Source organism: Nicotiana tomentosiformis, chromosome 7 (genome assembly GCF_000390325.3).
Source record: "Nicotiana tomentosiformis chromosome 7, ASM39032v3, whole genome shotgun sequence".
Classification (NCBI taxonomy): Eukaryota; Viridiplantae; Streptophyta; class Magnoliopsida; order Solanales; family Solanaceae; genus Nicotiana; species Nicotiana tomentosiformis.
The window spans coordinates 39,988,473-40,004,279 of NC_090818.1; the positions used below are offsets into that span (position 1 = coordinate 39,988,473).

At 36.7% G+C, this 15,807-nt stretch overlaps 1 protein-coding gene across 1 annotated transcript; it reads right to left on the minus strand.

The window, feature by feature from the left end:
* Nucleotides 1-11,527: 11,527 nt before the first annotated feature.
* Nucleotides 11,528-13,639, minus strand: LOC104103669 (uncharacterized). Its single transcript, XM_009611588.4, has 2 exons — nucleotides 12,776-13,639; nucleotides 11,528-12,077 (listed from the first exon to the last, which is right to left on the minus strand). The coding sequence occupies exons 1-2, from the start codon at nucleotides 13,391-13,393 to the stop codon at nucleotides 11,757-11,759; spliced, it is 939 nt and encodes a 312-aa protein (XP_009609883.1). The 5' UTR covers nucleotides 13,394-13,639; the 3' UTR covers nucleotides 11,528-11,756.
* Nucleotides 13,640-15,807: the final 2,168 nt, after the last annotated feature.

Genomic DNA, 15,807 nt, shown 5'->3' on the forward strand with positions numbered 1-15,807 from the left:
CACTAACAATGTCTTTAGGTAAGCCCCAATATTTGACGACATGAGAGAAGAATAGTCGAGCTGTATCTTCTGCTGATATATATTGTGGGGCTGCTATAAAGGTAGCATACTTGGAAAACCGATCCACCACAACCAAGATAGTTGTGAGATCTCCGACCTTGGGCAATCCGGTGATGAAGTCCAGGGAAACGCTTTCCCAAGGTCTTTTTGGTACAGCTAGTGGTTCCAAGAGCCCTGCCTGCGTCAAGCGGTCTGACTTATCTTTTTGGCATACTAGACAAGTCTTCACATACTGAGCGACGTCATCGACCATTTGAGGCCAATAATATGCACGGCGAAGTAATGCCATGGTGCGTTCCTCGCCGGGATGACCGGCCCACAAAGTATCGTGGCATTCTGCAAGAAGAGTCCGTCGCAGATCTCCTCCTTTAGGAACATAAAGTCGGTTCCCTTTCACCTTCAGGAACCCATCTTCGGTGTAGAACTGGCGAGTCTTGCCCTGTCCTACCAAATCAACCAAATACTGTGCAGCAGGATCCTTGATGAGTAGATCCTGTATCTGGTCTTTTATGGTGGTGGTTACTTCGCTTCCCTTTAGGGCGGCGAGTACACACATCGATGCTAGATCAGCTCTCCGACTGAGTGCATCAGCAACATGATTGGTCTTTCCACTTCGGTACTCCAGGTTGAAGTGAAATTCCGCTAGGAGTTCCTGCCACCTAGCCTGTCGTCCATTCAGCTTTGGCTGGGTCATGAAATGGCTAACGGCTGTGTTGTCTGTCTTGACCACGAATGGGGCTCCTAGTAGATAATGCCTCCAAAGGCGTAAGCAATGAACGACAGCCAATAATTCTTTCTCATGGGCTGCATAGCGCCGCTCTGCATCCTTCAGTTTCCGGCTCTCGTATGCTACGGGATGCCCTTCTTGTAGCAATACTCCCCCAAGTGCATAGTCGGAGGCATCCGTTTGCACTTCGAATGGCTTGGCCAAGTCAGGGAGGGCTAAGACTGGGCTACTAGACATAGCCATCTTCAATGCGTCGAAGGCCTCTGCCCGCTTGGGGCCCCAATCCCACGGGGTGGCCTTCTTGAGAAGTTCTGTCAACGGCACTGCAATGAGGGAGTAACTTTTCACAAACCGTCGATAGAAGTTGCATAGGCTAAGGAACGACCTCAAGGCATGTATATCCTTAGGAGGCGGCCATTCTGTAATGGCCTGAATCTTCTGCTGGTCCATCTTGATCCTCCCTTCCTCGATGACATGTCCAAGGAAGTCAATTTGTTTCTGAGCAAAGGAGCACTTAGATAGCTTCGCATATAATTCGTGCTCCCGCAATCGGGCTAGGACCTTCCGCAAATGCTCCAGGTGTTCTTCTAGTGTCTGGCTATATACCACAATGTCATCCAAATAAACCACGACAAATTCATCAATGTATTCTCGGAAGACTTGGTTCATCAAGGTGCAAAATGTGGCTGGCCCGTTAGTCAAGCCAAAGGGCATAACCAGGAAGTCGTACGACCCATATCTTGTCACACCGGTCGTCTTGTGCTCATCACCATCTGCAATCCGAACTTGCCAATAACCTGTTCTCAGGTCTATTTTGGTGAATACCGTCGCACTACCCAGTCTATCAAACAAGTCTGCCATTAGCGGAATAGGGTACTTGTTTTTCACGGTGATTTTGTTTAGAGCCCGGTAATCCACGCAGAGTCGTAAACTACCATCATGTTTCTTTTGGAATAGCACAGGGGACCCGTATGGGGACTTGGAGGGCACAATGATCCCTGTGTCTAGCATTTCCGTCAATTGTCTCCGAAGCTCGGTGAGTTCGGGTTGTGACATTCTGTATGGCGCCCGGGCAGGTGGCTTCGCACCCGGCACCAACTCAATCTCATGGTCCACAGTTCGCCTAGGCGGAAGACGCTTTGGCATGTCTTATGGCATGATGTCTTCAAATTCCAGAAGTAACTCCTTCACGGGTGCAGGAATGGGACCCGAGGAGCGTTCTATATCTTCCATGCAGAGGGTAGCCAGGAACGTGGGTTCATGTCTTTTTACCCCCTTCTTTAACTGCAAGGCCGAGATGTTCTCGGCTGCCATCTTCATGGGAATGCACGGAATAATGCAAGGCTTGGCCCCATTTGCCCCCATCATCAGTAGCATGTCTGCATACGGTGCGGGCATGGTATTGGTCTGTCTCAGGAATTCCAACCCCACTATTAACTCAAAGTCATCTATGATCACTACGCGCAGGTTGAACTTTCCTTCATAAGGGCCAAGCTTCACTGGTACTTCTTTGTCTATTCCACCCACTGGTTGAGGTGGTGAGTTGATAGCCTTCACACGACCTTTGCCCTTTCCTACAACTAGTCCAAGACGCTCCACCTGAGTCGAGGCTAAGTAGTTATGGGTGGCACCCGTGTCTATCATTGCTCGAATGGGCTTGCCATTTACCTTCATGTCAACGAACATTAGGGTCCTCTCTTGATGAGGAGGAGTCCTCAAATTCGCCTTCTTATTTCCTTTCCTGGCAATTGGACATGGGTCCTTCTTCTTGCGGATACCGGCACTGGTTCCCGCTAAGGGCTCAGAAATGGAGCCAACAATTGCATTGAATGCACCTACTGGCTCGGTCTGGTCCGCATCATCGGCGTCGTCATCCGTCCCATCCTCAAAAGCTTGATGGGCGTTCATCTGTGCATGTGGACATTCATTGTTCCAATGTGGTCCGCCGCAATGATGACATCCTGAGGGGGGCTTCCTCCCCCGATCATTGTTGTTAGATGCAGCACTAGTACTGCTGGAAGAGGGAGCCTTGGATTTGGGTGCACTCCGGTCTCCTCCACTTCTGCTAGGGCCACCAGTGTTTGGTTGGCCCCCTTTGTATCCTCCTCAGACAGGCTGTTGAGGCCTATCCTTCCGAGCTTCCACTTGGTAATCCCCAAGGCACTCTGCTGCTTAGATTGCCTTAGGCAACGTGTCTACCCTTTGTCTCTGCAACTCCATCCGGGCATAAGGTTTCAACCCTTCCAGGAAGGTGAAGAGTTTGTCTTTGTCCCCCATGTCACGGATGTTCAGCATGAGCGCAGAGAATTCCCGCACGTAATCTCGCACTGATTTGGTCTGGCAGAGCTCCCGCAACTTTCTCCTGGCATTGTACTCAACATTTTCGGGGAAGAACTGTAGGCGTATGGCTGCCTTCAGTTCCGCCCATGTCTCGAGGGCATCTTCACCAGCCTTGATGGCTTCGTACTTCACCCGCCACCAGAGTTTGGCATCATCCTGAAGATACATGGCAGCAGTTGCTACCTTCTTAGCTTCTTTAGGCTTCCCACGGCATCGAAGTATTGCTCGATGTCGAAAATGAAATTTTCCACTTCTTTGGCATTCCGAGCTCCGTTGTATGGCTTTGGCTCAGGAATTTTCAGCTTTTGTGCCATGGGGGCGAGGTTCACACCACCCCCAAATTGGTTTTCGCCTCCTCGAAGTAGGCCTTGTAAAGCAGCATTGACAACATTGAGCTGGCCTGTCAAGTTGTCTATGGTTTGTTGCATGGCAGTCACCCTGTCTGCCTCTTGTTCCCTGTTGGCTAAATCCTCGGCACGCTCCTGCTGGAGGACCTCAAATTTACCAAAAATTTCAGCTGCCTCTGTGGCTGCTGTTTGCCGGTCTCCTTCAGAGTCGCGACTGATGTTTTCTATGTCAACTTCGGCCTGGATGAGTCTGCGGTCCAGGTCGTCCAACCTTTGCACTAGGCTGGTCTTTAGATCGGGCACCATTTCCACGATGGGCCATAATGCGTCAACCGTTCCCTCAAGGGTCGCGATGCGATCCCCATAATTCACCATGGTCAGAAATGGTGGTAATTGCAATGTAATCCCTCGTCCGATGTCGAGCCTAGGCTCTGATACCAACTGTTACGCGGCGCCTTCCTGAAGTTCCTTGGAAGGGCGACGTAAGGCTAGGCAACCGATGTCAGTACGGTTGCTGTCCGCCAACTGAGGTCCCCTCCGTACGCTAGACTAGATTGTCAGTGCCGTACGGGAAAACCAATGTCATGAGCAATTGAAAGAGAGCAGAAAAGAGAATTGAGAATGAAAGAAAGCTTGATTGCATTGAATGAAAGCTATTACAGAAAACAAGATGGTGTCGGGGGGGAGAGACACCAGTACAGAGAATTGTTTGCTTGCTTGAAAGTTTTGATTGCTTGGTCCCCCTTAATAATACTTAAAAAAAATAAATCAAAGTTACATGACTAGACCTATGAAAGCTGGAAAATCACACTTAAGGAAAATGCAGCAAAACTACTCTATATTTACAATGAAAAGGACTTAGTCTTCTACAAAGCAGCAACAAGTCCGTTGGCAGCAACTTTGTCTTTAGCATCAGGGTCTGCGCGTGCGGCATTGTCTGCGCGCGCGGCGCTGTTGGCTTTTGCCTGTGGCTGGGCGCTGGCGATGGCTATCGGTGGGGCGACAGAGGCACTTGCGCGCTTGTCACTTGGAGCTGCCAAGACCACGGGGCCGACCGTGGCGACGGGCGTTGGGAAGCTGGCCAGGACGCCACGGGGCGCGTCCAAGGGGTCATGGGGCATGGTTGGAAAACCGCCCATGACAGAATACATGCGCGTACAGCTGGAATGCCCTGATTTTAGGCATTTTTTGATGTTGTATTCATGAATACATGGCGCAAATACATGTGAATACATGCGCGTACAGCTGGACTGCCCTGATTTTCGGTATTTTTTACTGTTGTATTCATTAATACACCAGCGCGAATACATGTGAATACATGCGCGTACAGCTGGACTGCCCTGATTTTAAGCGCTTTTTACTGTTGTATTGATGAATACATGGCGCGAATACATGTGAATACATGCGCGTACAACTAGACTGCCCTGATTTTAGGCGCTTTTTGCTGCTGTATTCATGAATACAGCAGCGCGAATATATGTGAATACACTCCCGTAACAAATAAATAGTAGCTATATAAAATAATTATGTATATAATAGTTATAGGAAATAAATAATCACTAAACAATAGTGATTTATGAAAAATTTTGTTCAAATTTCACAAGTGAATCTTATCCGAAACCATATGCATTCAATTCATTGGAAAAATGCTTGTACTACAATTTCTTAGAAAACGTGGCAAATTCAGTAACATCACAGACCAAAGAAAACGGAAAAACGCCAAGTTTACCAGTTGTTTCACACTGCAGAAGAGTGAAAGAGGAAAATAGATGTATCTCCTTACCGTTATTTAAATATCAGGTTATTTACTTTTTTGTTTTTTCTAATTAACAATTCATGCCTAATGTAAATAATCATCTAATTGATTTTTAAGAAAATAAAAATCTTATTCTGAGTTATCTACAACTATACAAGTTATACTTGCTTCATAACACCTGAATGATAGATGTTAGGAGAAATATCGTATAGCTAACTTGTATGAAGTAATTAATAAGTTGAACTAATTTTGCTATTTTAGGTTTTCATATTTCAGTTGACACTTGGCGTTCCAGTCACATCAAATGTTGAATATATTTTTATCATTTACTTTCAAACCACAAAAAAATAAATAAATAAATAATCAATGAACAAATAGAAAGATGACGATCAGGAAACAATTGTTTTTATTGTTCTGGCGATATGCCCACCTAAAAATCGTGTATATAAACGAACGGATTTTTTTTTTTTATGAAAACGATTAAGTTGATTCCAAGAATATTTATTATACTCTTACGGTGCATATGACATACTGCAAGATGCTTTGCAAGAATTTTTTTTATTATTTAAGAACCAACTTGCTATATTGTGTATGTCTTTTTTTTGGCGAATGATTAGGTATATAAAGATAAAATATTACACGGTTATTGTAGAAGGTGGGTGATATGGCATGAGAATATGCTTTGGTAATTGTCTTCAATACTAAAGAAAATGGCTTATGCCCCTTAATTATGTAAGTCATATTCTTTAAAACATTTTCAGTGAGGACAATATTTTCAACGCTAATTAGCCAAATACCGAAAAATAATTTAATGAAGAAAAACATTTTCCGAAAAAGAGCTCGTTTGGATTAGCTGATTGTAAATAGCTGATAAGTTTGAAGTGGTGAAAAGTATTTTTAAGTGTTGAAGCTGATTTTTTAAATAAGCATTTGCGTGTTTGGATAGACGTGCTGAAAACTGATAATCAACAGTTGATGTGTTTGGTAAAAAAGTGTTGATAAGTTGTTCTTTTATTAAAATGACTAAAATATCCTAAAAAACTTTACAAAAGATTATAAATTTAAAAAGTTTCTTTGTAAAGAAAAAGATGAACAAAGAATATGGAATAAAAAGAAAGTTAGAAAATTTATTTTGGAAAAAATATTTTGTGAATTAAAAAATATTATTAAGGGTAAATTAGTAAAAACTTTGGTCAAACTAAAAGTGTTTATAAGCTAAAAATTCATAAGTTGGGGGTGACCAACTTATGACTTATGACTGATTTTAGCTTATAATCACTTGACTTATAAGCACTTTGGGTATTTATCAAACTCGTAGATAAGCAAAAAAGTGCTTATAAATCAGTTTGATCAGCTTATAAGTTTAGCCAAACAACCTCAAGTAAGTTTAGATCATGCCAAAAGTGTGGAAGTTAGGATGCCCTTGATTAAACTAAAGAAAGATTAAAGCACAACAATGAAAAAAGCGAGTTTCAAATTAAATGAATTTTATTTTCTGATATTAACAGGATATTTTTGAAAAATATAGCATCTACCCTGCAACAAAAATGAGTGCAAATGCCAAAAGGGTGTCTACAACTAGGGGTGTCAATAGTTTGATTCGGCTAGTTATTTATAAAATATATACCATAGTCGTTTTTCGGTTATTTTATTTTGTATAATTAAAATTAGACTTTTTAAAACTGTTCCATCATCTCGATTTCTCTTTGATATTTATATAGTTCGGTTAATTTTTGGTATTTTTCTTTAAAAAAATCATGTAAGAGTTACTTATAGATGTTAGAACACGATAAAATACATACTTAGGATTTCGGCAAAACTCACTAGATATTTTTACATTTTAAAAGATGATGAATCAGAGTAATATGAAAGATAGCCAGAATAGAGATTTATCCCAATATTCTACTACAAAGTAAGAGAAATTGAGCAAAAACAATAGAAATATAGATCACACATTGGGATACATTAATCAAGATTAGACTCAAGAATAGAGTCTATTAAAAGATTAAGTATACAATAAGAAAAATTTAAATCATACGAGAGGAGAGATATTCAATACCTTATGGTTTGCTACTCAAGATAGCTGGAATACCTATGGCATGCTACTTAAGATGATAACTAGAACTAATTTAGTTTTAGTATGAATAGCATAATAGGTTTGAGAGTTGAGACTTTGGGTTTTAATTACTTGTTGACTTGTAAACGTTTCCTTAATCACAAGGCCCAAGAAAAAAATTAATGTTTTATTATTTCTAAACTTAATATAAAAAATTTGATTTTTTTATAAAAAATTATTCGGGATGGTTCAGTATTTTTTCGGTTTATTTTTATAAAACTAAAAATTTATCCTAAATATCAGTACAGTTAGTTTTATATAAAAACTTACGGTTTTATTAAAAGAAACTTAATAATCAATTCGGTACGATTCAGTTCGTTCGATTTAATCGATTTTTAAAGATCCGTTGAAACCACGTCTACAACGTTTCCACTTTGACACCTTAGAAAAGAAAAAGGAAAAAGTAACTCACAAAAACACATGACTTAAGCAGTTCTTTTCTTTGTTGTTTGCCTTTTATCTTTTTGGAGTAATGTGACAACTTTATGGATCATGAATCTTACATTTCCAAAGTATCGAAAAGGATAAAGGAATAGATCATATGAAGCTTTTTGGCTGAATTTAGCATTTTCTCTTCTTTTTTCTTTCTCCTTTTTGTTCTTTTTCTTTGGTGGTTTCCTGTTGTCATTGAAAGTAAGATTATTTAAGTCCTTGCTTGCAGAGTTATTTTGGTTTTCTTATATCTTCTTTAAAAATATTGGTAACTATGAATTTAAAAAAGCAATCTTAGGACCCCGTCTGCCTATAAAGAAAATATCCTTTCTTCTGTTTGTTTTTTAAAAGCCTGTTTATCCATGAAAATGTATAAGTTTTTGAAAAAAAATCGAAAATGAGTTTTTCAAAAACTAAAGAGTTTCAAGTTTTCCGGATTTTTAGTCCTCACTCAGAAAATTGTAATATTTTTTCAACTGAAATACATGTCCAAACATAATTTCAAAGTCCAAATAATATTTTTCAACTTAATTTCAAATACTATTTTTTTAAGTCATAAATTCTTATTTCCAAACACTTACTTAGTACCAGTGTTTTAAAAGGCGTTTTCGGGGAGAGGCAAACCAAAAACGCCCCGAGGCGATGGTGTGGGGCGAAAGTCTCAAGAGGCGTACGCCCAGCAATTCGGTATGCCCGGGCATTTGAGGTGCATTTTTGTAGTGAGGCGTAAGCCCCAGAGACTTTTTGAAATTAAAACAAAATTTGTTGAATAATTCCTTCATATAATACCCAAATTCCCAAAAGTCAACTTGTAATTACTCAAAAGTTTTAAAAAGGAACTGATATGTATTAAATTTAAAAGTCAAGACCTTTCTTATAGTCTTTCCCAATTCTTTATCTTTGTCCGCTAGTCTGCTAATATCTCCCAAAAGCAACGAATATTCAATTTTTTTTAATACAAAGAGAACTTCATTCTCGTTCATAGAAGCAAGTTCAAAGTTTAACTTACATATAGTCATCCTTTTTGTTCCTCCATATAGAAAACTTTATTCTTTTCGACTCAAGTTACTTGTGCTTGTAAGTAGCGTATAATATATTGTTTTGACTAGTTTTGTGTGGGGATGGAGTACATCATTATATATATATATATATATATATATATATATATATATATATATATATATATATATATATATATTTCACATATTTATAGTTTTCTTCAATTTTTATGCAATTTTACTTATTTATAAATATATATTATAATTATATTATTTTATAAAATATTAAAAATTAAATATCCATGGGGCTTACACCTCGCCAAGGCATATGTAAAACTCCTCGCCTTACGCACACGTCTTTTAAAACACTGCTTAGTATCTACATAAATCAACACTGAAGTTTATTATTCATGTTATCACAGTTAGGATCGAAATAACTAGGTGTCATGCGGAAGCTAGTAAAGCAAACCTTGAACGGCGATATCAGACAACAAAAGAGAAATATACCAAAAGAGATACAAATATTTAATATGTTTTGGTCAACTGACCTACGTCCACAGACGAAGATGAGCAATCCACCATAGGGGTAGGCATTCGGGCAGTTCAGATTGGATATGAGAATTTTGGTTTGGATCTTCGGTGTTCGTATTGAAGAAATGACAATCCAAATCCAATCCAAATAAGTTCGGATTAGATCTGATTTTTAAGTTCGATTTCAGATTAATCGGTTTGGATATTATGGATTTTCGATTTTGAGCGTATAAGTTGAGATGTTTCTACTTTTTACAAAAATGAATATCCAATTTAAGTACTCATATTAAATTTCCTTAAAAGTTCCTCATTCTTGCCGCAATCATCCAAATAAAGTATTCAAGTAATGAAATTATTTTCAAAAAAAATACAACAGATATATTAATATGGCCGATAAAAAGTAGCAATAGTAAATTCATGTCCAAATAAAAAGTATTCTGACAGTAACTTAGTAATTAATATTGAATATATGAGATAATATCTAATGGGTAGGGTATTGAACTTATTACTATTGGCATATGAATAATGGACTAAATATAAAGTATAAGAATTTTGGATTCTCGGATATCCAAAAATCCGAAGTACTAAATATAATATCCAGTCTGAAATCCAAATATTTTAAAAATTAAATCCAAAATTCAATCTGTAATCCGAAAATCCAAAAAAATCAGATTTCGGATTTGCCCAAATTATGCTCACCCCTAATCCACCATATGAAAGCGAGTATAAAATATCGAGAGAACAACCTCACAAAGAGGCACGCACAAGTGACAACATAACACTTGTCTCACAGATTCTCCCCCTAAATAAGATTTTCAAAACCCTTAGGGACTACATTGTGGATACTGCTAAATGAGAAGGAAGAATCCTTAATTTATAGAAGTCTAATATTTTTCTCCAAGAATAGGGACTGGCCAAATATGGGAGATTTTTAAGTTCCTTCTAAAAAAAGAAAAACCTAATTATAGTAAATATGTTGCATTTTCCTTCAAGAGATAAGAAAACCATATATAGTAAGAAAATCAGGACAAACACTTAACAATTCTCCCTCTTGGGATGAATTTTCTGACAAATAAACTTGATCCACCTTCTTCATGTAACCTTCAACATGTCACATCTCCAAATCTCCACCACAAAATTTGTCTCATTGTGAGTAGCATTCCGATCAAATTTCTCAGATAAAAATCATGATTACCGTCAAATAGATTGCGGCTAGAACTAAACCCGCGTAGATGTACCTGTCTTGAACCTCAATCTGATACCACTTGTTAGGATCAAAATAATCAGGTGTCATGCGGAAGCTTGTAAAAGAAACCTTGAACGACGATAAATCAGACAACAAAAGAGAAATATACCAAAAGAGATACAAACATTTAATGTAATTCGGTCAATTGACTTACGTCCACAGGCGGAGATGAGCAATTCACCATATAAAAGAGAGTACAAAATATCGAGAGAACAACCTCACAAAGAGGCACACACAAGTGACAAGCTAACACTTGTCTCACAAATTCTCCCCCTAAACAAGACTCGCAAATCCGACTACATTGTGGATTCTGCTAAATGAGAAGGAAGGATCCTCAATTTATAAAAATATAATATTTTCCTCCGAGTAAAGGGACTAGCCAAATATGGGAGATTTATAAGTACCTTTTAGAAAAAGAAAAGCTCAATTATGATAAATATGTTATCATTTTCTTCAATAGATAAAAAAATAATATATAGTAAGAAAATCAGGATAAATGTTTAACCATAAAGAAAATGCCGTTCCTAGTTCGTGTTTGGCCAGAGCAAGAAGCCAAGAACATGGACACAGATTTATTTGACACCATTTTCAGCAACTATGCAACAATTTTCAGTTTAAGAGAAATTCGTTTATAAGTTAACCTGAAAAGAAAAATTCACATGACTTCTACGTTTTTTTCCTTCTTATTTACAAACTATAATGTTTTTCCATGAATTAACTGCTTGTATAACACGGCCAAAAATATCAAAACATCTCTGGGGGAACTTATATTTATGCCATCAAGTGTTAATTGATAAGAGTTTCATTTGATCTTGGCACATTTTAACAAGCAAATGTTACCACCTTAAACTCCACAAAATGCATAATTAGGTGTAAACTGAAATTGATCATTGAAAATGCACTAAATCCAGAAATGTTCTCATAGACTAAGCTGATAGATTAGGTATGAGTAGAATAACATGTTATAGCTAGCATTCAGATGCAACTCGTAAAAATGTTGCGAAAAATCAATCTTTTCAAATAGCAGTTATCAAATCTTTTACAGAATTATTCCCCCCAACGAATACTTTGATTATGTAACAAGTCTTGTAATAATAAATTTGTCTTTAGCAAAGATTATTAGTTATAGAAACAGAGGATGTTTCTGTAATCAGAGAGTGAACAATCAGCATGTCCTAAATTAAAAATCCAAAATCAGCAATTTTAGCGCACATTAGATGCCACAGTTCTAGCCCAAAACTTGATCTTCTCTTTCATGTGATCTTCTGGTGAATAAGGTGGTCTTCTGATTTTGTCTAATTCTGATAAGCCAACAGACTTCTTCTTGTTCTTCTCTTTGAACCCTGGGATTGTGTTTGGCAATTTTGGGATTGAATCCTTCTTTTCATAGTTTAAGTCTAACTTCTTAAAACCTTGCAAATCTTCAATCTCACTTGAACTATTTCTAGTCTTGCTTTCTTGCTCTTGTCTTCTCCTTGAATGCTGCCTTATGATGCTTGATATGGTTGGACTTTTGGTTAGACCCTGCTACATGACGACAAATTAATGTGGTTGAACTAATAATATAGCACGAAAACAAATATCGCTAAGGGTTTAACAGTGACGGATTCAGAATTTGAACTTAACGAGTTTAACGTTTAAGGAAGAACATGTCGTTGTACTGTGGAATTATGGGTTCAGATTTTAATATTAGTTGAAATTTACTATATTTTACATATATATTCATATTCTGTATCGAATATACTGAGTTCAGTTGAATTCATTTGTTATAAGATTCATCCCCCTCAGGTCTAAACCATATTAAAAGCTACTTGGATGTTGCCTTATGGTGCTTGATATTGTTGGACTTTTGTTGAGAACCTGCTACATGACGATAAATTAATGTGGTTGAACTAATAATATAGCACGAAAACAACTTAGTTTAAATCAATGGCGAATTCAGAATTTAAACTTAACGAGTTCAATCTTTAAGGAAGAACATTAATTCATTATACTTTTAAAATTATGGATTCAAACTTTAATATTAGGTGAAATTTATTGTATTTTACATATATATTGAGATTATCTATCGAATATACCGAGTTCAGTTGAAATTCATAAGTAATAAGATTCATCCACCTCAGGCCTAAACCATATTAAAAGCTACTTGGAAACAATTATATCTAAGAAAAACTCAAATAAGTTGGCAATTTAAGTAGGATAATAGTGAGTTGTAACAATACCTTTGAAGTATGTTTAGGAGGCAAGACTCTTGCATGGTTTAAAGAAGCTTGTCTTATCAACTTTCCCATAGAAAAGTCATTTTCCTCCTCATGATTTTCTTCCCTTTCTGCAAAAACTGGCAAAGAAGGTGCCCTCTGCAGACTACTCTGTGGTGCTTTTGGTAAATTAACCTGTGAACTTTGTTTTGGTGGTGAGACTTTTACATTGTTTATAGATGCTTGCCTAATCAACTTTCCCATAGAAAAATCACTTTCTTCATCTTGGATTTCATCTTTGTAGTCCACAAAAACTGGCAAAGAAGGTACTCTCTGCAGATTACTGCTCTTTGATGCTCTTTGTAATTTTGGATTGCTTCTTCTTGAATCAAGATTTAATTTTTCCCCTTGTGGGAGTTTCTGAAGTGAAGAAAATGTTTCCTCTAGAGATTTTCCAGCTAACATGTCTTGAGTATTTTTAGAGGAAGGACAAGGATCAGAATAACATCTCAACATTCTTGATTTTCTATCAAGTAAATTACCAAAAAACCAACTTTCCTCAAGAAGTAATCCAGGTTCCATTTGGTCATCTTGAGTGGTTTTAGGGGAAGATGGAATAGAGGTATCATCAAACAAATCCATGGCTACAAAACAAAGTTAAAATTTTTCTTGTCCTCACAAAAATAAGCTGGAGTCCCACATGGGATTCTTGAGGTGTCTTTTTATACTTTATTTATATGGCTATCTAAGAAAAAAGCTGTCAAATGGGGCTGATTAGGGAGGCCATGCTGTGGGATTAGATGTCATGTGCTCATAAAACAGTTGCGTATTTATTCAATATAATGTGGACACAAAGACTTTGAAAAAAAAGACAGAGATATGTGTAAATGTTTTATGTGAGAGAGAGGAAGAAAAAGACATGAAATTAAAAAATTGATGTGTGAGAGAGAAAGGAGAAAGGGAGGTGTATACCTTTAATTGGAACAAAAAAGGTAATATGGGGAAGTTTTTGAAGGCAAATACTTAGCTCATGCCAGCACATACCATGTGATGGAACCTGTTTTTTTGTTTGATTACTGTATCAACAAAATATTTGTTAACTTCTTTCTCATAAATGTAACAGCTAAGTTTACTAATAATATATTTAGTTGGACAACCTAAGAAAGAATAAGTCTTACCTGATGGCATTTTTTTTACGTTTATTTAAGAGACCTTATAATTTGTTCAGTCATATCAAAGAGGTACTTCAGTTTGTTTAATAGAATATGAGATAGCTTGTATGTTTATCTTCAAATATTGATTTAAGATTTTACACAAGTTACTTATAAGTCACCTATAATTAAGTATATATCTATACCAATAATGAGTCGGTAATTGGTAAACAGAACAAGAGGAAGAATAACTTGTTATAGCCACTTAAATTAAATTGTATATATTGATAATTATTATAAAGATTAACGCTTTATTGGATAAAGCATAAATCCTTAAGTTTTCAATATTATTTGCACATAAGCATAGCAGTTCCTTCTTCCAATATCTTTCCTCAACTTCCACCAAAAAAATACTTTACTTGAAATTCAATTTTTTACGCCGAACGAATGAATGTATACCTCTTATAACTTAATCTTAATTAGGTAACCTATATTTTCACTTGAATTTGTTACTCTTTATAAATAATTTGTTTTGTTTTGTACAAATATAAGTAAGTGTTTTTTCCACCCTCCAAAAAAAAGCAAAAGCCAAGTTGGATCTAGGATCCTCTTTGTCTTGTTTGGGCCTCAACCAACATCCAGATCTCACATAGGTCTACGCTTTGTCCTCTTGTTATTTTCCAAGTTTTGGAAGTCTTTTTTGCCCTTTGCCATAAATTGTTAGCTTTAGCAATTGCACTTTGACGCACTTAGTTTGTACTTCTTCTTATCATGAGATGATAATTTAGTTCCTGGAGTTGGTTTAGTAACTGTGACAGCATGTGCATGTGCAGGCCAGTCGTCGAAATATGTTGGGCCCTGAACAGATGCACTAATGTTAACCAAATTAAATACGTGTTGGACCTTGTGTTATTTGGTGTTATTGTTTATATTCCAAGTACCAAATACCTCGTTTTTTGGTTCATTGAATTGGCATTGGTAAAGTAAAAACATTATTCCTTACAACTTTTTGTTTAAGCAATGTTGCCCTTTTAATGGTTTTCTGTGTTTCTTTAAAATGAGTTTGGTGATTCATTTCAGAATTTTTTGAATGGGCGGAGGTAGAAGCTCAATACAGATTCGGTACAATTCAATAATTTTTGATCAAATAGTATATTATTTATAAATTCAGTTTCGTTTGTACTTGTTCTCCGTCAACATTTTCCAAAGGCATGCAACCTTTTGATCTCATGAACCCCATGCTTATAAGTTATAAGTCATGGTCATGTTTAATTTTATCTTGGATAGAACCTATATTAGTTTTTATGCTTTTTCTGAGGGGAATGACTAGGAGATATTATTTTTCTATAATATTTTGTTTTCATCTCGATTTTGATTTTATGCTTTAGGAAGAAGTAAGGTAGAAATAAGTTATTTGCAAATTGGTTATTTAATGAACGGATTTAGTAGTCTAATCTCTAAATTTTAAGAATTATTTTGGTTCATTAGGGATCAAAAGTGACCTCAAATTACAAATCTGGACACCCCTTATGCCGTACTATTAGAGTAGTTTTTAAGAACCAAGTTAAAAAATTGCTAAACTAAATGACCATTTTCTCAATCGTTTTGCAAAGATATAAAGTCACTATTAATCACTAAGGCTGTTTAGTTGTATTGGTGAAAGTCTCTCACATAATAAGTGAGACCAATTCTCACTGTTCCTTTCCTTTTGTTCCTTCTTCTATCCCCTTATATACTATAAAAAAGAATTTTAAAAAGAGTTACTTTTGATATTTCGCGAGTTGAATAGATTTTGTGATTTAAAAAATACAACTAAGAACCTCTCAACTCAATTTTTCATTTCAGTTCTTTCATATCCTATACTATTTCATTATTTGCATATTCTAAAAATTTCTCTAATTGCAA